Genomic DNA, 22,977 nt, shown 5'->3' on the forward strand with positions numbered 1-22,977 from the left:
GGTATTTTCGATGCCCGAGAGGCTCCACCTGGAACCCAAGGGAGGTGAGAAGCTCCAAAGCCACCGCAGGTGGATGTGCTCTTCTACCACAGCCCTGGCATGCTGGGGCTCCATGCTTGAGCCCGTGTGCTCGCTTGTTCCCTGCCGCTTCCACCGGCAGCGTTTTTGCAACGCTGGATGGGTCGTGCCTTACTCTGATGGATCAGGAGCGAGGTGGATGTGTTTGGCCGCGGCTTTTTGGTGACAAAGCAGGAGTCTGAATGCACTGATCCTGCCTCCTTGCAGTCAGTCGAGGTGACTCTTCTACCTGCCCATCCTGCTGCCTTGCGAAGAGCCTGTGGCTTGCAGGGTTTCCTGATCCCTACCCCGGTCACAGAGGCCTGAAGATGCAGGAGTTGCTATCAGTGCTGTCCTCTGCATGGCTGTTTTGTAAAGGTTTGGTCGCTGACCTCCGGTGACGAAGTTGTGAGAGCAGAAGAGTGTCATCTCCTCTTGAAGGGTAGGACAGGCTTGTTAGAGGCACGCTGGTTTAAATCTCCAGGCTTTTCTCTCCGGAGCCTGGCTTCAAGCATTGGCTTTATTGCAATGAAGGGCGCTTTGTGTGGATGCTCCCCGTCAACTCTGGGCACCTCATCCGCAGGGTGCTCTGCGGTGACTCGGGTTGATGCCAGGTCATTACCTGTGGCCTCTGCTGCCTTGACTCAGACTTCTCCTTTTGCGGCATTAGGTGTTGGTGCAATTTGGAAGGATGTGAAAACAAAATAGAGAAGGGAAGGAAATGGGAAAGCAGCGATTGGGGGGGGATGCTGTGCTGTGTTATAGATAATAAGAGCTGGACCGACTGCTCTCCTAAGGAGGTGGTTTTCCTCTACTGCCCTGCTCTCCACAGCAGTCGTACTGTCCGATCCATGGATGGGAAAAACAGGTACAGTGAAGTAGAGCAAAAAAACCCTTTGCAAAGGGGAGACCACTTAACCTCGCGCTGGCTCCTGTAGAAGAGTTACTCGGGCTAAGGCTGGAAAACTACCACGTAAAACTGCTGGCTCTCCTGCAGGAAACATCCCTTTGCAAATCCCCTCCTTGTCTCTCGCGATAAAACCTTGTTAGTGTTTTCGTTTCACTGTCCTGTCCCTCAGGGCAAGAAAACCCAGCTCCCAGCCTCTTGGTGTTAAGGAATAGACGTTTCCATGCTGTTGCGTTTCTGTTGTCACTTACAGCAGGGACCTGGGAACGAGGTACCGCTCCTGGCTCTGTCGGCGTATGCCCTTCGTGTCCCTGTCTGTCGTGTGGCCCCTGGTTTTTTTGGCTGTGGGAGCAGGGCTGGGCAGGATCCTGCCTCTCTGCTGTTTGTGGCACCGGTGTTGTCCGCCCTGGGTTGGCTCATGGTGCCCGTCTCGATGCTGCTGTGCCGCTTCTGCCTTGTCTCTTCCTCTCTCTCCATCCCAAGGGGTTTCCCACCACTTCCCAGAAATGCCTTATCGGACATAGGATCTGCCCCGTCCTTTTTTGTTTAGTGACGCTGGCATGGCAGGCAGGTGAGCTGGGGTGCCGGCGGCTCTCTCGCGGGGCTGGCATCGGACGTTGCCGGTGGGACCGGCCGGGCTCGCGGTGCCGCTTGGCAAGGCGGAGGAGACGTAGGGGGATGGCGGGGACCCCGCGGAGCGGCACGCACGGGCGCCTCGCTTCCTCGCGCTCCGGCACGCCTGGCTGGCCCTGCTCCCTCGGCCCCGGGTTTCTCACCTTTTCCTTTTCCACGGCAGAGCTGGCTGGGGTCGACCGATCCCCCACCGGGGACGTCCAGAGGCCCGAGCGTGGTTGAGAGCCACTGACGGTGCCTGTCTGCTTTTCCTTCCTAGAAAATGTCCATCTCCGTCCGGGGACGCTGCTGCACCTGAGAGGCTCGAAGCTCTGAAATACCAGCGGATAAAGAAGCCCAAAAAGTCATCCAAGGGCTCCTCGAAATCCAGAAAACAATCCAGTGAGTGCGAGGACCCTGCGGCTCCCAACAGCATCCCCTCTGTCTCCCCGTGGGCAGAGCTCGGGCAGGTCCCTGCCGGCTCCAGTGCCGGGGACGGGTCTCCAAGCCCATGCCTGGATGCTGCCCTCACCCCTTGCCCCCCTGAAGGGATGGCTGCCCGAGCTGCTCACCCGCAGGCTGTCCCTCCCCTGCCTCCAAACCAAGCTGCCCTTCTATCATGCATCTCCCATCTCTCGTGATTTGGTTTGCATTTTATTTTTGAGCGTTAACTTAATTTTCCCTGATGCTCAATGCGCTCCCTTCTCGCCGAGCGGCCGGTTTGGGGCCGGGCTTGCTGTAACCTCCTTTTCACGGCACGCAAAGCGCTCTGCCTGCTGCCGGTGTTGCCGACCGCTGCCAGCTCTGGTCCCATCTCTCTTCTCTCCCCCTCCAGACGGCTCTGCCTCCCAGGTTCAGCACCTTCCCAGCTCTCAGGTACTGTGGCCTGACGAAGCTGTCTGCCTCCGCAAGAAGAAGAGACATCCTCGTCAGGACCCCTTCGCCCGCCTCTCGGCGCTGAAGGACGACCTCTGCCACCGGCAGCTCCCCGAAGACCAGACAGCCATTCTCAACAGCGTGGACCATGACGACACCGGCGGGCACGCCACGTTGCTTTAGCCTAGCGCCGGCCCGAGAAGGTTAAACAGGAGGGGGGGGAGCCGACGTCGCGCCGCCGGGGGACGGAGGCGAGGGGACAAGGGAAGGGACACCCCTACGCTGCCGCCTCTGCCGGGGGGGGTGTTCGGTGGCTTGTGGTGGGGATGAGCTGGGGGGACCTTGGGGCAGGTTGGGGGGATGGGGAAGGATGCCTGGGACTTGGGCGCTCCTTGGATCTGCTTGTCCCCCCACCCCGGATGGCTCCGGTGGGGTGGGAAGGGGGGGGGGGGGGGGGCGTTGCACCTCGGTTTCGGAAAAGATCTCTAGGCTTAAAAAGTATAGACAGAGCTTTTGACATCTGCTTCTGCAGCGCGCGTTTAGGGAGAAAGTGTGGAATTGAGCAGCTGGCCCTCAATCGCCGGAAGAAATTAAATGACACAGGGTGTAATTAATTGACAAGAAACTAACAACCTAGATGGGAACTGGTAATCCTATGAATCTGATTATGATAAAAACATGACCAAATAATCCCAGGAAAGCTGTAATTGTGAAAATCTCCCTGCCTTCCCCTTCCCAGCCTCCTTTTGTGTGAAGATAACAGCAACAAAACCATCTGTGACATCTTTCCTTACCTATCTCTGAAAGGGAAAACCAGAAAGACCCCGAGCCTTTGAATTGGTCTGAGATGTGAGAAATCGCCATTTGTCTGTGCAAATGCATTTGAACCTTGTTAACGCGTACTCACCACTGTGCGAGCACGCAGGTATGGGACTGTTTTCATCCAGGGGTGTTTTCCCCCAAGTATGGTGTGTGTCAGCTTTGATGAAGGGTGGTTTTGATTAGTTCTTCCCAACACACCGTATATCGCTGGCGAATGTTCTTCAGTACTGTGTAGTAACGTGATTTCTTACTACCGTAACGTTTGTAATCTTTATTCATAACTGTGAAATGGGGAGATGCTGCTGCAGGCGTGCGGGCGAAGGGGGTTTGGCTGCGTGGTCCCAAAAGCCTCTGTCGGCAGATGCTGAGCCCAGGCGAGAGCAGCTGGAAAATCCCTGGCTCTGCGGATGGAGATGGATGGCTCCTTGGTGCAACCGCGCAAAGCTAAGCCCAGCGTTTCGCGTCAGCTTAAAATGCATTGATGCTGGTTTCACTGTTTTCCCCTTCTTTCTCCTGCTCCAGCCTGTCCGTGTAGGCTGTGACACCCTCCGGGGTTTTATCCTTCCCTTTGCCCCATCCAAGGAGACCCGCTGTTCCCCTCTCAGTAAAGCTGTTCTAACTCTTCACCAGAATGTATTTCCTCTTCAAAATACTTAGGGTAGGTTTGGCGGCCGGTGGTTTTCTGGATTGCATAGGCCTTTTTTTTTTTTTTCTTCTTTTTTTTGGTCTTTTTTAGCAGGAAAGGTGTAGCCTGCTCTGAGAGCAGCCGGGCTTGCTTTCCTGCTCTGCCTCCACTCTCTGACTGCGTGGCCTTGGGCAAGTCACTCAACCTCTCTGTGCCTCAGTTCTCCCATCTGTAAAATGGGGATAAGTCATATTTGAGCACTTTGGACAAGCACTTGGTTCCTACAGACTGCAAGTGCTATGTAAATGCTGAGTGCTAATAGCAAGTGATCCCTACCTTTAAAATACTTACAGATATTTTTTTTTTGAAATGGTAAAATCAACCGCTGCATCCAGGTTTGCACATTTCTTCCTCTGCGGTAAAGTGCTAAACCCTCCAGCCTGCCTGGGAATAAAATACCAAATGTTTCATGTGGATATTCTTGTTTTGAGTGGATTCAGGCTGTAAAAGAAGCGTCAGGAGAATCGAAGAGCCTGTAGGCATGTTTTTTGCCCCAGGCTCTCCATTTGCATAGGAAACTTTTGTTTATTCCCAGGTAGAATTGCCAAGAGATTCTCCGCAATCTCGCCTTTAATTCTGCTTTGCCTTGGTTATTGCTCTTGCTGCTGGTTGAACCTCGAAGGGCTTAGATGTTTGGAGAAAGACGCCAGCTCTCAGCCGGACGGTCGGGTTATGGCCACTCCGACCACACCGCACTCCCCGGGAGCTTTTAGGTCGGAGCCTGTTTATCGCTCTGCCTAGAAATACCTGGTTTTAGAGGTTGTGCTTCCTCTTCCAGCAGGACGCTCAGAAACCTGCAACCACAAAAAGCAGAGCACCGCGTCTTTTCTGATCTCGAAGCCCTCACTTAGGTTTGAACCGCTTGACAATGAATCCTCTAAATCGATAGCGAGATATTTCCGAGCATTAACAACTTTGTGTAGGTGGTCTTCAGACCGTGAGCAGGTTTGTCTCAGGAAGGAGGGAGGGTCTCGTGGAAATGCCCTTCTCTTTCCAGCCTGCGCCAGGGCTTTTTATTGAGTACGTGACGAGTGACCTGATGTAAGACCCTCAACTATCAGAGTGAGAATTCAACTTCGCTAACAGTACGACTGCGAATTTCTTTTATTTGAGTGTGTTTTAGGGATATCCCTAGAATCCGCTCGGATCTGACTTGAATTAATGCCATTCGCCCGCTCGGCAGCGGGGAAAACTCTGCCTGGCTAACTTCAGCTCGCCGGTAACTTCAGCGGCGCGGTACGGCGAGCCGGCGGCAGCGGTTCTTGCCGTGCGGAGGCGAGCCGGGCTGCTCCCGACGGACAGGTGACAATCGGGGCTGGGGAATGCCCCGGCTGGGGGGAGGCATGGAGGCTTTGTGCTGGCTGTGCCGCAGCTGACTTGCTCTTCCTTTTCGCTCTCGTTGCCTCAACCTCTCTAACAGAAGGTTGGTTTTTCATTTGAGTGCTTTCCAAACTATTTATGACGCCCGTTTGCGCGGGCAAGGCGGTGTCTTCAGGCTCTTGAGGTCGCTACCTCGGGACCGTGCCCCCATCCCGTCTTAAGGAGCTCTAGAGGACTTGGAGCGCAGGGAAGGTTGATGGAGTGTGCCGGCTTGCTGGGTCAGTCTTTTGAGAGTTGTTTTCCTTTTGCAGGTGTTTTGAGCCGCTGGGCCCCCTGCTTTTCATGGTCTTCGACCTTTAGAGGCTGGAGCTGCAGCCCTCTCTCTTTCAGCCGTGTACCTGCCACGCTGCTGGAGTGGGAAATCCCGCCCGGGCGCCTCATGGAAGCGGCTCTTCCCTAAAACCATCCTTAACTCCTTTTCCCGCTAGACCGAGTTACCTTCCGATAGACTCGGGCTGTGCTTTGGCAGACGGGCTCGCCTCTTGCTTTGGTAACCTCCTCGCTTCTCCCAGCCCTCTGGTTTCCATACCCTTCAGGGGGTCACTCCTCTCTCCTCCCGTGGACCTGGGACATCGAAGCTGTGTCAGACGATGCCAAACGCTTCCCCCATTTCATCCCTGTTTGAACTCCGTTTCGCTTTGGTGGTTTGCAAACACAGCTGCTGTTGCTTCATTATTTTTTTTTTTTCTTTCATGCTGCAAAATATATCTTGATTTTTATCTTCCTGGGCCAAACTCTGTTATTTTGTAAGCTTGTCTGAGGTAGATGGCTCTTGTTTTATCAGTAAGCGTACAATTCCTCCTTGCACGTTGCGAACATGACGCATTTCGTTAGGTCCTCTGGAAAACCCTGGGCCACGGTGAAAAAAACACCTCCTCATTGCAAGTATATTTGTCTCCGGGCTCTGCCGAGGCCTCAGTGCAGTGGGTGCCAGCCCTGCTTTGGGTGGTCCTTGCTGGTGCCTCCGCCTGAGAGGTGGCTGTGGTGGGGATGTTCCAGCACTGTTTTCATGCCGCCGTGGGGGTTGCAGGATTCAGCCGCCTCGGGCTGGGGGTGATAAAGCGGAGAGGTAGGTACGGGGGTGTTGCTGGGGTCCCTCGGAAAGAAGGGGTGGTCGTGGGGTGCCGTCCCTCGCACCCTCTCCATCAAACCTGTGCTTGCAGGCAGGCGGTGGGGCAGAGCGAACGCTTCGCCTGGTTTTCCAGCGGGAGCTGCTGAGCAATCGAGGCCACCTATTTTTAAGGTGACTTTGCTGTGCAAACCCACAGAAGCTTGGTTGTGCAATGTTGACGTGAATGAAAAGGCAAGTTAGTAGGTAAGGAGAGAGGGAGGGTTTAGGGCTCGCTTGCGGGGCCCCGTTTCTGTGCCTGCCGTTAATTGCATCCGTGGGCACTTGGAGCGATGGGTTTTATAGGATGCGGGGAGCTGGAGGGTCCTGGGGTCTCTTCCCAGCTCTGCCACACACCTGCACCAGGAACCTGGGTGGGAGCCCTTGGTGGAAGGCACCGGCATCCCCGGACCACCAACGCAGTTTGTGGGTCTCGCTGGGTGGGTGCGTAGGTTCCCCCCCGGGCAGAGCGGTCCCCGTGAGCTGCCGGGGTGGTGGGGAGTGTCGCTGTGAGCAGGGATGCTTTTCCCAGGCTAGGACGCTCACTGGTTTTGCTGTGTGTCGGTCACTCGTGACTTGGAGGCTGGTTTCGGTCGCTGGTGGGCTCCAGGCTGTTGATCTGGCGTTTGTCTCTTTGTCAGCTGGTTCGGTGCCACCCGCTTCAGAGATGGTGTTTGGATATATAAATGTAAAGGGAATATAAAGGGAATAACAGCTTTGCCATACCTACCTCTAGGCGTGTTTGAGGGATCAGGGTTTGTGTTCAGCAGCCCAGGCACGGTCCCGGCAGGGCTTAGTCGTGTCTTGGGGCATCCGGGCATGACACACGCATTTGAGACTTACTGCTGCAGTCTGTATTAAGATGAAAACTGCCTGGCATTTGGGTTTCTCCTGCTTCAGGCAGTGATGTAGATTTGGGAGTTCTCCGACTTCTGGGTTGTAGTTCTTGGCCGGGGGTATTTTTCAGCAAGGCTGGACCGGCTGCCTTCAGGGATTTCCACACATCCCGCGTGGGCTCGCGGTGGCCCCGAGCTGGCAGAGTCGATGCTTTTTGTAGAAGGAAATCTTTTCAAGGAACCAGAGTAAAACGCAACTGTATATATGAGATATAAATACATAGAGAAGCGTAGGACAAAGATAGATAGGTATGCAGAAGTCCAGTAGATTTGCATGTCGGGGGTGTGTTTGTCTCTAGGGGAGAGTGTTTAGAGCCACAGTGGAGGGGGGGGATTGGGATGGGTGAAGCCGGGTAGGGGCTGGGAGCAGCTGGAGCCTGGGGGGGATTTGGGAATGGACAGGCACAGCTGTCCCACGGCAAGTGTGACCTGCACTGCATCCCTGTTGCACACAACGAGATTGCTTTTTTTTTAATTTTTACCCCTCCCCCCCCCTTTTTTTTTTTCCTGTGTTCATTGTATGTGACTCACCCTTGGGCTGTGATATTGAGAAGCAGGAATGACAGGTCCTCTCCTCTGCATGTCCGACGCACGTGGGGCATGACATGGGAAAGAGACGTCACGTTGCCTCATCTCTGGTGCAATCATTTAAAGAAAAAGCACCACTACGCAGAAACCCTTCTCTGAAGTCCCTCTAGATGCTGCTCTCTGGTTACTCATGTGTAAGCATTTTGCTTTGCATCTCTTCTTCCCAGAAAAGCATGAGTCAGAAGGGATAAGAGGGATATGGCTAAATTTGTCCCTTGGGCTGAGGAACGTGGCGCCAGCCGTGCCAGCCAGTCCCAGCAGTGGCTCCTCGGCAGGACAAGATGTTTTTCACAGTGTCTCTCTTTTATTTTATTTTTTTAAAACCTCATTAGCAGGACTTTTCGGGTCTGAAGCATATAGAGAGGGGATTTGTTCACCAACAATGCTGGAGCCCGTACAGCCAAAGTGTCCAACGGCTCCTGACACAGGGGTGGCCAAATTCAGGCTGCGTGCCCACTGCTCTCCAGGAGCCCATCCCTGTGCTGTCTGGGCATGGGGTAACCCTTAAAGAACACAGGATGCTTAGTCCCATTTCCCCTCTTCAGCTTAGTGGTTTTTTTGGTGGTGGTTGTTTTTTTTTTTTTTTAATTTTGCCGAGTATCTTTACTCCTCCCTGCCTGTGTTAGCAGAGGAGGAAAGGCTGGGAAGCCAATTTGTTCCTGTTAGAGGTGACTGCTGAAATCTGTTGGGGAAGCACATGAGCCAAGTACTAGAGGCTGAGGAAGCAGCGATGGCATCTCTGACTTGCCCACGCCTGCGCCAGCAAAAGAAGAAACTTGGCGTTGCACTTAATTTCCATCAGCCTGTACATCCCTGCACGGTGAGGACCGGTGCAGAGCTGCTGGTTTCTGGGAAAGGGGCTGGAGGTGGGAGCCTGTTCCCCTCCCTGGGTGCCAGGTTTCCCTGTTTTTCCTGTTTATATGTGTTTTGGCCTGACAGGTTTGTGTTGTCTAAGCTGTCTGTTCCTCATCGTTTGTGTGGCAGTAGGCGTCTTGCCCAGTGATGCTGGGTAACCTCAGGATATGTGCCGACGAGCATCCCCAATCCCCGGGGCTCTGGCTGTTTTTTGATACGTGCATGGATGGACGAAGGACCGTACCTGGGGGGGGGTGGGGGTGGGCAAGAGAAATGGGGGGCAGACAGGCTGGTCCAGGCTTAGGGGGTTCTGCTGTCAAAAGCATGCACTATAGTGGTAGCTAAGGATTTTTATACTGGTTGCAGTGGGGCAGGACACGCGGTATGGAGGGGCTGGCATCCCCCAGGGAGGAGGGTTTGCCCAGATTTTTGCTTTACCATCAAAATGACAATTTCTGTCCCAGGGGGGCTTTTATTCTTGTTCTCCTGAGGTTACAGGGGACCAAGAGGGCTGCAAAGGGGGGTGCCCAGCTTCCTGGGAGAAGGCAGGCCTGTGGTCTGAAAGCTCCTCTGATTTCCACCCACTCCCCCCCCCCAGCACTTACGTTAAAAAAAAAAAAACAAACCACAAAACAACTGACTTGCAAAATGAGCCCCAGTATCTCTATCTAAAGAAATGATATTGGTGTATTGAAACTGCATTGTATATAAAATGAAACAAATATATATTTACTTTCTATTTTAGAAGGGGGGGGAGAATAAATATTTAAAATAATTCCTTAGTAATAGGTGTCAGAAACTTCTGTGCAGCATGAGAGAGGCTGTCAGAGGTGGGGAGAGTCTGAAGAGCGGGAGCAGAGCGAGTATTTTTACATTATATTGCGCTTTGGCTTCGCTGCTTCTCCATCCACCTATAAATAGACAAAAATATATATACAAATATATATATATAAAAAAAATTATATATATCTAAGTCACATAGCTGTTTTATTTTTGTATCCATGCCTAGTGCTGTTTGAGCAATACGGTGGCGAGGGAGAGGAGGGCTGGGCAAGTCTGGGGGGCTCGTGGGGGTCCGCTGGCTCCGGCTGCCGTCCCGCCGCCGGCTCAGAGTTGCTGCTGTTTGCTGTCGCGTTGCTGTTTCGATAGAGAAAAAAATTGAAAAGGGAAAAAGCCCGGCGATGGGGGGGAGCCCGGGCACCCCGTTTGCTGCCAGCTTGCCCTGTGCCGCAGCGAGGTGATGGTGTTTCCACTGAGGGCTGTGTCTTGCTTGGGGTTTGTTTTTGGTTTTGTTTTGGTTTTTTTCCAGAGAAATAAGATGAATTTCAGCTCCAAGGGTGCTATTTTCGGTGGGAAGGACCAGGCCGGTTGCAACCCGGTGGGGGTGGCCCAGGATGGGGAGGACTCTGCGGGGACGAGCTCCCCACGCTGCTACCTCGCCGGGTGCTGTCGGCCACCCATCCTCACCGCCTTCATAAATCCTTAGGGTTTACGAAACCCTCGTACGGTTTATGGAGCCCCGCAGAGCCGCCTGGGTGACCCCGGTTGGCGTCTCCCCGGATCCCCGCGCCCGGCCGGAGCAGGTCACCTTCTTCCGTAGGCACGTCAATACCTCTACAACCAACAAAAGATTTCCGACCATCAGGGTTTTAGTGGTGTCGTGGAGGCTGCCGGTACCAGGCTGGGTGCCGGGGTGGGATGCGGGGCTCTCCCTGTCCCGGTGGGTGGGGAAGGTGCCAGAGGTGCTCGGGGCTTTTCCCGCAAAAGAGTCTGGACCCGCCAGGCCCCCCCCCCCCCTCTTTCCTCCCATGCACACAGGCAACGAAGGGGAGAAGAGCCAGTTTTTTTGGGACCGAGCGATGCCGGCGAGTGGCAAGCCATCCCCTCCGCCTTCCTCGGGGCAGGATTTTGGGGATTGCCTTTGGGCAGCAGTGACGGGGGGGGGGGGCGTCTGCTCTCCTCAGGCTGGGTCTCTGTGGCTCTCGGCCCCGTGCGGCACCCAGATTTTGGGCTCAGATGGTTTTTGGGCTCAGATGTCCCTGCGGCGAGGCAGGGGACGGTGGTGCAGAGCCTGGGTGCTCCCATCCCTCCAGGATCGGGCAGAGGTCCCTTGCCGTTGTCATGCCGTGTCTGTGACCGGCTGAGGCACGAATGTAATGCCCAGGAGCTGGCCCCCTCGCAGCGGCACCGTGTCCTCCATAGGTGTCACCCGTATTTTCCATGATATTTCTGTCTTCTTCGTCGGGGGGGACGGGGAGGGGGGGTTGGGGGGGTGATGTTTCTAATATCGAGCCAAGATTTGTTCAGCACCAATTCTTGATATCAAAGCAAAGCATGTTTGATGGGACTAACTTGCATTTATTAGCAGTAAATACATAAGTGAGTATTTTATATGTTTAAAAAAAAAATAAAAAAAAAAAAGAAAAAGGATGTGAGGAGAAAGAGAAGGGATGAGATTTCTCACCGGTTGGTGTCCGGGCTGGGGGGCTGCATTGCCCCCCAGCTGGCAGGGCTTTGGGGTATTGCTGAGGGGGTGGGCTGGGGGGCGGGCAGCTTTCTCCTTTCCCCATCTTCCCTGGAATCACTTACAGAAAAAAAACAGGAAAAAAAAACCCACAAAAAAAATGTTTACAAAGCACACTTGCCACAGTACCGTTAACCCTCTGGATGCCAAACAGACACATAAAGAGCCGTTCCTTCCCGGGCACTGTGGGACGAAGGGGCGACTGTGCCATCGGCATCGTCCTGCTTCCCTTGGTTTTTTGTTTTGTTTTTTTTTGTACATGCAACCCCGCTTCCTCCATCCACCGCAGCTGTGTGTATCTGGCAGGAGCTTGCTTTTTCGGGGGGGGGGGGGGGGGGGGGGGGGGTGGTATTTGCTTCCTGCCCCCTCCCAGGCTCTTCCCACTCGGCTGTTGGGAGCGGTGGGAAGAGCTGTGTGGGAAAGCACCTGTCTCCGCTCGGGGAGATTTCGGCTCAGTGGGAGATGCTGGCACCCCCTCCCTGCCCTCCCACATGCACTTTAAGGCCAAACTTTTTTTTTTTTTTTTTTTTTTTTTTTTCTTCTCCACAGGGCCAGCGGAGAGCAGGCAAGGGATGCTCCCGCAGCCCCAGGGGAATGCAGGACCTTCCGTACGGCTGTGCGGGCTCCGGTCCCTTTGTGTTTCCCGCCTGGGAAAACCCTATAGAAATCCTCCTGGAAACACTTACGTCGCCGTAAGTTTGTTGAGCCATCCTTTGGGCATTCGGAGATCACACCTGTGTGCCAGCTCCCGGGAAGCATCCCTGGATCCCCTGGGGACCATCCCTGGCTCTCCTGGGGAGCCTGGACTTTTTAATCCCCTTTGATAGGTTTGTAGAGTCTCTGAACCCTGGTAGACCTCCATAGGTAGCTCTTGATTTAATTGCCTCCTAACTTCATAGTGTTTTCCCCTAAGGCAGGATCTTCTTCTGGACCCAACAGGTCTCTGGTTGCATGGGACAACTTTTTCCTCTTCTTAAGAAGAATTTCTTGCCTACGGATATAAAGACTAGACCATCCAACCTCGTTTCCATTTCTTGAATGTCGAGTATTACAATGTATAACACACGTTAGGGTGCTCTTTGGTGCTGTTTCAATGGTAACCAGTGGAACTGACTTTTTTAAATAACAATAACAATAAAGGAAACTTTAGTACCACTGGTTCCATAATGTTTGTCGTCGTGACTTTTTTTTCTCTTTTTGTTGTTTGGTTGTTTTTTTTTTTTTTAATTTTTACTAAAAAGCGAGTAGCGATCAGCTGCCAAATCTTTGTGGTGTTGATTTTACTGACTTGTGCACTGCGAACCGTTGGCCGCTGCCTGGCTGGGCAGTGTGGGCGGCTGCTGCGAGCTGGGCGGGCTGTGTAACAGGTTGGTGGGAGTTGGGTTCGAGTTGCTTTGTTTTTAAACTGCACGCAGCAAAAATAGCATTTGATGGGAGCCCAGACGGCAACTAGAGGGTTAATTTTTGAACTTCAGGTATGTTCCTCAAAAGAAGAAAATAATAAAAAAAAAAAAAGAAACAAAACACTATTTTTTCAGTAAGCTTTTTTTTTCTGTAAACGATTTACAAATAAATCTGACATGATGGTGCTGTACCAAAGCCTTATACGAAACTTATTCCGTGCTCTATATAATCTCTCTGTATCTGTATCGTTGCTCTTGGCCTCTGTGCTCGCGAAGGCCGGTAAAATGCCAGCAGGAGGGACCGGCGATGGCGTGCTCGGCATGGGCATCCCTGGGAATGGCCAGGCTCCTGCCCGGAGCCGGTCTGGGACCACGGAGGGGGGGAGGAAGCCAAATTTCAGCATCGCTCCCCCAGGTGTGCGATAAGGGGCACCAGTGGGGGTCCCTCACCCCAAACTCTCCTTCCGACTGGGTGCTAGCCTGCCCTCGGCAGGCAACCGAGACCTCGCCGGGAGCACTGCCTGCTCCTCCTGGCTGCCCTCCCGGCTCCCCCCAATTGCAGGCAGCGGCCGGGCAAACTCTGAGCTCATCTCTAAGGGGATAACGACCTGCTGAGCCCCCTCAGCCAGGAGGTTTTTACATCTTCCAGCTCGGCCCGACCTACGCAGCGCTTGGCCAAGGCAGACCTCTCCTGGCTCTCGCCCTGCGAGCCCTGTCCCTGCCCTTCCCCATCCTCCCTGGGGACAGCCGGGAGTTGGGTCTGCTTTGATAGCTCTAAGCAATAATCCCACTCTGCCAAGAAAGTTGGGTCCCTTTGGCTCTTGGACTGTTGTCAGTTAATGAGTAAATGCTAATAAGCCAACAAAAATTGGAAGAAATGAGAGTTTGAAGCCCTGCCTTACTGAGAGTAGCTGGTCCCTCGGTCTCTGCCTGTTGGGATTTTAAGGCCTGCTGAGTACTTAACAATTTATCGCTGGTAACATGGCATGATCATAGATTGACTTTTTGGTTGTTTTTTTTTTTTTATTTTAATGTACCCACTATAAGAAATTCTGGCAGTGTTGCAATGTTACGTACAACTAGCCATGCTGTAGGAGAATGATGGGTTTTGGAATCGATTAACTTGCTCCTCATGTAACATTACCCTGCTTCAGAAATGTTTTGTATTTTGATATAAATAAACATTTGCTAAAAAAAAAATTAAAAAAGACTTTGTGTCATTGGTTTAGGTTGCGGGGCTTTCGGAAGGAGGGGGGCTGCCCCAGGGCTGTTTGCAGAGAGGACGCTTTTCCCTCGGGATGTGGGAGGATGCTGGGCTTTTCTTTGCCCTGAGCATCCCGTGGGGTGCAATAGGATGTAAGGGGGGCACTCCCGTGCCTCGGAGTGCCCCAAGGTTTGTTCTTCTGCTGGGTCTCCTGAGCTACGCTGCCACGCGGGTCTTTCTAACCTTCAGCAAGCCTTTTTGCTCCCTGCTATCCCATTCAGCCACGCTCGCAGGAGGGCTTATGAAAAAACGCGCGAGGATCGCACCCTGCATCCCCCTGCCCCGAGGCTGGGTGCCACAATCTTGGCTCCCATGGGTGCCCTGAATTGGGATTTGCTTTCTGCACCCTTCCCTTGTCCCTGTTGCTCTGGGAACCCCGTGCCGGCACACGGTTGCTGCGGCACCGGTTCCGGCTCTGACCCAATAATGTGCCAGGCTTGGGGAATCGGTGGTGCTGCCCTTGTGAGCCTGGAATGATCATTTCCACGTGGCTGGTGTACCTCGTAGTACAGAAAAGCGTCGGTGCTCCCTTCCCTTCTGCTGGTGCCCCGGTAAGTGGTGGGGCAGGGAAGGGGCTTTGCCAGTGGTGCTGGGGGCTTTGCAGCGGTTCCCCCCGCTGCTGCGGAGAGCCAGCTGGGGTGGGGGGCTCAGCGGCTGCCTCTTTTCCAGGGAATCCTTGCGGTGGACGTGGGAACGGTCTCGTTGATGGAGCAGTGGCTGCACAAGGTGAGGCTGAGGCACGCGAATGCCGATGCCTGGGATTTAAATGGTCCAGGGAGGCTTTTCCCAGGATTTCGTGCCAAGGCAGTGTTGGGGGTCGGGATGCAACGGATGGTCCTCCCACCGGGGTGCCGGCGGTTAACGGCAGCTTTGCTGCCTTTGCAGGTTGAAGACAGGACCTCCAGGTTCTTCAGGTGGACGCCGGCTGGCGCGGTGGCACAGCGGGCAGAGTCCACGTCGGCTCCACCGGCGTGCCAGGTGGAGAGCGCGCCGAACCCACAGGTTGTGACCCACGGGCTGAGCGCGGCGGTGCCCCACAGCGGTGTCTGGGAGCTCGGCGAGGTGCTGGGGATGGAGGGAGTCCCGGGGGATGCTTTGGGATTATGCACACCCTCAAATGAGAAACCTTCCCCATTTGCAGCCTGGGAGGCAGCAGGCTTCAGCCACGCTTTGTCTGTGCCGTGACCAGGGTCCTCCACCCCACGGCTCCCAGTACCAAGACCCCGAAAGCCTCGTCCCTCTCTGCTTTTTTGCAGGATAACGCGGGTCTCATTGCGCATCCGCTGGGACGGTCACTCAGCCAATCCTTCCTGGAGGACAGGACCACGATCCAGCTCTTCAGGCGGAGGTAAAGCCCCGTGGTGCCCACCAGGACCAGCTGGGGATGGGGTGGGATGCGCCGCCGCGCCGGGCTGGGGAGCTCGGCAGTGGCGGCTGCAGCACCTTGAGGGGACCGGCACAGTTCTTGCAGACAAACCCAGGTCTGCTGCGTGCTGGCCATGCCAGGGGACGAGGCGGCGCAGGAAGGGCTGGAGCAAATACAAAACTGGTGAGCATCCCCCAGCACAGCCTTTGGGGGGGGACTGCCACATTGCCTGGGGCTCCCCTCGCCCAGAGACCCCACGTGCTCTGGCTTGCCGGCCCTCGGCAGGTTGAAGCCCAGGCTCCCGTTCACCCTCCTCCTGGGAATTAAAGCCTGCGGGCTTCAAGCCCCCCCACCCCCTGCAGGGAGAAAGGGCTGGTTGATCCCGGTGGAAAGCCAGCCCTTTCGCTGCCTGCCCAGGGCAGGGGTTCCCGTGCACCCCCCTCCCCTAACCTTGGCTTGCTGCAGCATGTCCCAGCTGGTGCTCCAAGACAAGCCGGACACCATGCCGGGCACCGAGCCGCACACCGATGCCCAAGTCCTGCTGTCGAGCAAGGACTAGGAGGTAAGAGACCCCCAACACCATCTGATGGGGTGAGGCTGGGCAGCGAGCTGGGTCCCTCGCCGTCTCCCCTGAGGCCAGGGATCCCACCCCACCCGCCGCCGCAGTTTCCCTTTCTCACTCCCCTCTTTTATCCAGGCTGACCCCCGCTCTCCGCTCCCCTTTACTGGCTGCTTTTGAAGTTTTTTGCCACCTTTTCGGCGCCAGTTCATCCGACGGCAGCTCCCCTGCTAATAAAGGCTGTGTACACCGTCAGAGCGTGTGCCGTGTCCAGGAGTGTGCGGTGTGCGGTATGCGGTGTGCGGTATACAGTGTGCAGTATATGGTGTGCGGTATACGGAGTGCTGTATATGGTGTGCGGTATACGGTGTGGGGTATACGGTGTGCGGTATACGGTGTGGGGTATATGGTGTGTGGTATATGGTGTGCAGTATATGGTGTGCTGTATATGGTGTGCGGTATACGGTGTGCGGTATATGGTGTGTGGTATACGGTGTGCGGTATACGGTGTGCGGTATATGGTGTGCTGTATACGGTGTGGGGTATACGGTGTGGGGTATATGGTGTGCGGTATACGGTGTGCGGTATACGGTGTGCGGTATATGGTGTGCAGTATACGGTGTGCGGTGCCGCACTGTCCCTGGCCTCGCCGGTGGCCGTGCCACGAGGTGGCGGTGCTGGCTCAGCAGCTCCCGGCGCTGGCGAAGGTAAGGTGGCAAGGATGCAGGGAGAAGAAGCCACCTCGACCTTGGACCACCTCCAGCATCTCTGCCGTGCCGGTATCCCTCCGTGGAACTGGGATGGAGGGGCTGCTTCTGTCCGTCCGTCTGTCTGCCCACCCGCTTTCCCTGGAGCCATCCCTGCTGCTCCCCCCGGGCTGCTGGGATCCCCATCGAGTCCCCCCCAGCCTCCCTGCAATGACGGTTTTTAGGGGCTGGCTGCTCTGGGGGAAGGCGGCGCTGCCCTCGCACCCCTCGGCGCGTTCGGGATGCGGCTCGGGGCGGTGCAGCATCTTTGGGTACCAACTCCAGGGCTTCCCAGTTAAACCCCCTCAGTGGCCGGGATGTGCTGCCTTTCTCCACACACCGCTCCCCAAAACTGAGTGCGAGGGCAGCCCCTTGCCTTTCCTAGCTTGCCCCAGGGATTCCCACCCGGACCCTGCACACCCCCGCTCTGCCGGTGCAGGGGCCTGGGACCCTCCTGTGGTGGGTGCCGCAACACCCTGTGCCCCAGCAAGTGTGGGCAGAGCCCGGCTGCTGCCCCCCCACCCCAGCCTGCCCAGCCGGGGGCAGCTCGGCAGTCCAGGGTGCTCCAATCCAGCTTTGCTCCACGCTCGATGAAGCCCTGTGGGAAGGAAGAGGGGTGAGGTGGGGGGCCAGCCCCCCCAGCTGGATCCTCTGTTAGGGGGGAACTGATTCATGCTGCATTAGAGGGAAATGAGCGGGCAAATACGAGGTCATCGGGCCGTGACCGAGGCGTTTGTGTAGCTAAATGATGCTGCGGGAGCTCATCAAGGGGTGCGCGGGTCAGGGGCTGGAGGGGCAGGGTGTCGTGGGGATGAGGGATGCTCGCCGGGGTGTGGGAGAAGAGCGCCGGCGTGCACGGCAGCTCTAAGTCCTCGGCACCCCCGGTGTAGGTGGGCAACTCATCTGTGCTGATGGGGCTGGGGTGGGGGTCACAGAGGTGCCCCTCGGCAGGGCTTTAAAGTCCCGCAGGGAGACCTGTGGTTTCCTGGGGGTGGTTTGGGCTCTCTCCAAGGGTGCAGGAACTGAAGAAGTCCTGGGTTGCAATCACCAACAAGCCAAGGCCTTGCCAGGGTTTTGAATGTCCCCAGGTAACAAATTTGGTTTTCCTCCCATCCCCGGAGCCAGGCAGCATCCTCCTGTGGGGCTCCGGGTCTGGCCCCTGGCTCTTCCCCAGCCCCGGTGGGGGCCAAACCTCTGCTGCAGGGATGGGCGATGCTGGCAGGGAGACGGGAGGTCGCAGCAAGGCGAGGGGATGTACGTCTCGCCCTGGGGGGGGGGGGGGAAGCACCGTGCCCACCGCAGATAGGTCTGGCTGGAGGCACAGTTACTGCCTATCAGTGAATTATTGATTGGAGTTACTGCTACGGCTCTGACAACACCATTACTGGCTTTGACTTCATGTTTAAATCATCACTCCCGATAGCTCTGAAAGATGCAATCTTTTATTTAAAATGCACTTGGTGGCTTTTTCTGATCCCCTGGCTCTGGTGTGCTGCTGGCGGGGGGGCCGGGGAGGGGTACCTTGAAGCAGCGCAGGAAGGGAGGGAGCGGTGGGCGCAAGACTACGGGAGCTTGGTCCCTGCGAGAGGGGCTTCAGGGGTGCTCAAGGTCACCGCTGGCCGGCGTCTTCCCTGGGAGCTGTGCAAATGGGCAGGGGCTGGGTGGCGGGGAGCCGCGCCGCGTTTGGGAGCGGATGGCTCGGAGCCGAGCACCCAGGCAGGCTCTGAGGTGCCCCTGTCCTCCTCACCCCCCAAAAAAGCTTTCCTTGTCCGAGCTTGCAGGGCAGCTGGGGCTCGGTGGGCTGCATCACGGAGCTGGGGCTGCTTTCCCGTGCCTCGCTTCTCCCCGCCGGGGAATGGGAGTTGTGGGGTGCTCAGGACAGCATGGGGCAAGGCTGGGCAGGGAGGGTCCCTTCCAGCCTGCAGAGGTGGCTTTTGTGCTGGATTTCTGCACTGAGTCCTAGCTGTGCCTCTGCTACCAGATCCCTTGCTCCGAGAGAGGCTGTACGAGACACCAGCTGCCATCGCCGTCCCTGCCACCAAGAGGTCCCTTCCCTCCTCTGTCTCGCTCCAGCCGCACCAGGACGCAGGAGCTCTCCTTCCCTGAGCGCGGGAGAAAACAAACTTCCACCTCTCGTGCTCAAGATCAGGTGAGAGACCCCGCAGGTAGCTGCGGAGGCTGTGCCGTCCCCTCCGTGCTGCTCCTGCCCTCCGTTCCACCCTGCCTGCCTGCGCCTTGACCTGCCTTTGGGACGTGCAGGGCAGCCGCTGCTGCTCTGGGGCTGAAGGTTTGGGGCCACAGCAGTGGGGGTAGCAGCCCGTCAGGCCAAAATTCACCCCACGCCAAGCCGTGGGGGGTCTTTGGGATGCCCCATGGCATCCCCCGCCGGGGAAGCAGGCACGCAGCTGCAGCGCTTGCCCCGGCAGGGCCATCTGCAGCATGCTGTTGAGATGGTCCCGGTTGCATTTTTATCAGCGTTACCATCCAATATTCCCCGACTGCTTTGTCTTTGCTTTACATTTATCAATATTACCAGCTGATCCTCCAGTCCCCCTCCACGAGTTTATTAATATTGCCCTCTGATCTGCAGGAAGCAGCTGCGCTTTATATTCCAGCCCCATCCCCAGCTCCTCCAAGCCCCGACGCCATGTTTAATTAGATTTTCTCCTTGGCTCAGGCAAACACAAATTGAGCTCCTGGTATCTCTCTCCCGCGCTGGAGCTGGTGCCTGGCCGAGGCGGACGGCATCCTCCATCGCATTAATATGCCTGGGCTGTCCGGGGCTGGCGCGCATCTCGGGGCGGCGCAGTTTGTGGGGGCTTGCCCATGGGAGGTTATTATTTTTAATTCGCCCCTCACCCCCACCCCCCCCACCTGTTTTGTGTGGATGGCATTTAACCTGGCAGGGAAATACATTTGCTCGTGGGGGTTCAGGGTGGCTGGGTTGAGGGCTGCTGATTAGGAAGCAGCCCAGGGTTCCCAGACCAGAAATCAGAAACCGAGCTCGGGGCAGATGCTGCTGAACCCTCTCCCGTTGCATCATCCCTCCCTGCTGCTTTTGGGCCATTAATGTCATTTCTCGAGGGGTCCTTCTGGGTTTGGCTTTCTCCAAGTCAGCCGCCGGGCAGGGCGCTGGGGACCGGCGCTGGCCTCTCCTGCTGCTCGGTGGCAGCCTTTCCAGATCAGAGGGAAGGAAAATTGTTTATGCAAAGTTTGTCGGTTCCTCCAGGCATGAAGGGAAGCGCTGATTGTTCTCCAGCTATCTCAAATCTTTTGCCAATTTCCAAGATTAAAAATTTTCCCTGCATCTTGCAGACATATTTGGTGTTCGCTCTTTGATTTCCAGCCTTGCTGTCCAGCAGACGCTTGATATTTTTTTTTTTTTAATTTTTTTTTTTTTTAATTTCCCCCACCCTGGATTTGTCTGCCTGCCATGGTCTCACCTTCCGTGTGTTTCTCCTAGGGAATACAGGATGGAATTTACTCGAGGGACACTCACCTGGAGGCCAGAAACCCCCATCCTGGGGCTGGACCTGCCCTTCTCACCCAACCTGCGATTCCACAGGGGCAAAGACCTTTTTAACGCCCGCAGTCTGACAGCGTGGAGCCCTTCCCGCTGCAGAGCCCGTTGTGCCACTGGGGTGTAGGATCTGCTCCCTGGGGCTTTATTGCCTCTCTTCTCCCAGCCGCTGCCTGAGGAGTGTTTGCCTGAGTCAATAGAAAGCTAATTAAGCTATTTATCTGGGAAAAGCAGCCACTCCTGGTAAGCACTGCTGTCAAGATGAAGGAAGAACTGGCGCAGTGGCGAAGAGGGGAAGGCAGGGGAGAGGGAAGGCTGTCGACAGCCCCTGGGAGAAGAGAAAATCTCAGCCAGGAGCAGCCCAGGGGCTGAGCGAGGTGGGTACCATCTGCAGCATCCCTAGCGGGGCCGCTGCCGACCCCCAGGCCGGCTCCCTGACTTCCACGCGCTGCATGAAACGAGTCCTCGATGATGCTGAAATGCCTAATAAAGTACTTTTTCCATCTGAGAAGTCGGCGTGGTTTTATATTAACGCCTGGTGCACCCAGCCATAATGAAGGATGGCATTTGCTCCTGGGTGATCAGAGCTGGGCTGTGGCTTGGTGCCACCCTGCACAGGGGACCCAGACCCCTCTCCCCCCACCACCACCCCCAAACTCTCCTCTTCAGGCAGGCCAGGCTTGGTGTTTGCCGAGCATGGCTCTTCAGCTAAGCAGGCTGCACTCTAATTTTAAATTGACTTTTCTTAGCAAGGCCCTGGGAGGTTTTTCTGAGGCATGCAGTCTATTCTTTGGGGCTTTTATAAGCCTTTAGTAGCTTAAGATGCAACTAAGTTTGCCCTAATCCCTCATAAAAACATGTAGGTTTTCTTGCCCTTCTGCTGCTTCAAGGTCTTAGCCCAGCACTTTCCTTCACTGTTGTGTTTGTCTCAAAGATGGGAAGGAAATACCTCTCAAATCCTCCTTTTGAAATACCCAGATCTTCAGATAAAACCCATCAGTGGTGGCTGGGGGAGGGCACGGGCTCCCTGGGACGGATACCATGTCAAACGGGGATGGATGTGATGTCAAACGGGGGATGACATCTTTGATGGGGTGACATAACCCCCCCCCAACGTTTTCACAAAACTGCAGCACCCATGAAGTTCTTTTGCTGGATCATCATTGAACGCCCCATCCTTCCAGGGTGATGGGGACAGCGTAAATATTAGGGAAAAACACATTTCTCCAGAAAAATAGCAGTAACCCTGCAGTGAGAAGGCCTGGGGGGGGGGGGGGGGGCCGTGCGGCTCATCTCTGCTCCCCGCTGCTTGGCGCTCAGTGCTGTGCTATGGGTGAGTTGGCTGATGGATGGCGCAGCATCAGATGTGTGCAGAGGTTTTTATCAATTGCTTTGTAAGAGCTTCTCAAATTTTGGCTGGGGTTTAGTCTCGGAGACGTTGATGGAAATGGCTTTTGCCGGGTGGAGATAAAGCTCTGCCTTGAAGATTTGGAGAGGGGTGGGGGCTGAGCAGGAGAGGTCAGTGCTCGGCCGGGGGGCTGGCAGGCTTTTACTCCCCAGAAAGCAATTTTCATGGGCACTTGCGGGCTGAGCTGTGCCTCGGTCTCCAGCCTCTTCCAGACCTCGGGCTGCTCCCAGGTCACTCTCCGGTGGGGTCCTGCGGTCCGTGGTTGCTCTAGACCCCAAAAGGAGGATTTCTGCAGCCGGAGCAGCCTGCGCGGGAACGAGCGTGGTGCTGGATGCGACCCGCCAGCGTGACACGAGGGGTCGGGGTAGGAGTAGGCTGAACGCAAATGGCGAGGGAATATTTTCTCCCCAAAGCGATATGGGTTGCAGCTCAGTGGGAAGCGATGGATCGCAGCCACCGGAGCCGAACCTGCAAACCAGCCCATTGCCCGAGCGACAGCTCCGCATCCCAGCACCGCGCACGAGGGGGGCTCGGCACCGCTCACCGTTTCGGCACAGCCGCCTTCACCGTCGCCTGTCCCCGACGCGGCGGCTACCGGCGAGGAGGGAGCCTGGCCCATCCGGGCCAGCCATTTGCATATTACTGGCGAGTTTATGAATTATGCAGCCACCACGGCACGTCCAGAGGAATCGGCTGCAACATGCAAGCGCTGAGAAGCGTATTTATCTTTGTGTCTTATTGATTTATTTTCCTCACCCGTTTTTCGAGCTTGGGCAGCTGCAGCGAGGAAGAGAAACCAGCCCAGGCGGCTGGGAGGCTGCTGCATGTGTGTCCCCCCCCCCGCCGCCCGCCAAGCAGTGCCTTTGGTTTCTCCACTTGCAGGATGAAACCACAAAGCTGAGCGCTGCTTTATAGCCATCGACGTCTTCTGAGTACTCTGACGCTTGTTTTGGTGGAGATGAGGGGGGGTAATCATTTTTGGTGACAGCAAAGATGCTCGTGAAGGGTGTCCTGGACTGGTGGGGCAGGGAGGGTGAGTGGGATGGTGATTGCGGGCTGCTGGGTCTTCGTGTGTGTGAGAGCAACACAGCCTGGGGATGCAGGAGAGTGATCTGCAGCCGGTTCGGGGAGCTGGGGGTCTGACCTGGCTTGCCAGCCTCAGGCAGGCTCACCGCACCGCGGTCGGACCGAGGGGAGGTGCTGGGCATGGCTGTGCTGCCGCAGAGGAACCAAAGTCCTCTGCCGCTCGGCTGGAGGGGGTCCCGCTCCCCGCTTTCCCAGTAGCTTGCTGTGAGAGCCAGTCCTCCGTGGGTAGCATCGCCGGCTCCTGAAGAGGAGCCAGGCTGCGAGGACACATCAGCACGTTTGTCCTCATCCAGGTAGAAGCGCAACCATCAATTA

The 22,977-nt window shown here is 55.9% G+C and overlaps 1 protein-coding gene across 6 annotated transcripts in view; it reads left to right on the forward strand.

Annotated features, from left to right (window-relative positions):
- The window catches only part of IGSF9B (immunoglobulin superfamily member 9B), a 45,067-nt gene extending 37,416 nt beyond the window's left edge, over positions 1 to 7,651 (forward strand). For 4 of the 6 annotated variants that reach the window (XM_049801168.1, XM_049801169.1, XM_049801170.1 and 1 more), the window contains 3 exons: positions 1,857 to 1,978; positions 2,412 to 2,655; positions 3,636 to 7,651. In XM_049801168.1, the coding sequence (XP_049657125.1) occupies positions 1,857 to 1,978; positions 2,412 to 2,635 (346 nt within the window). In that variant the 3' untranslated portion in view covers positions 2,636 to 2,655; positions 3,636 to 7,651. Of the gene's footprint in view, positions 1 to 1,856; positions 1,979 to 2,411; positions 2,656 to 3,635 lie in introns of those variants that run through there. The other 2 variants (XR_007506108.1, XM_049801174.1) reach the window with 2 other exon arrangements.
- The last annotated feature ends 15,326 nt before the right edge of the window (positions 7,652 to 22,977 follow it).

This window comes from Accipiter gentilis, chromosome 5 (genome assembly GCF_929443795.1).
Source record: "Accipiter gentilis chromosome 5, bAccGen1.1, whole genome shotgun sequence".
Lineage (NCBI taxonomy): Eukaryota > Metazoa > Chordata > Aves > Accipitriformes > Accipitridae > Astur > Astur gentilis.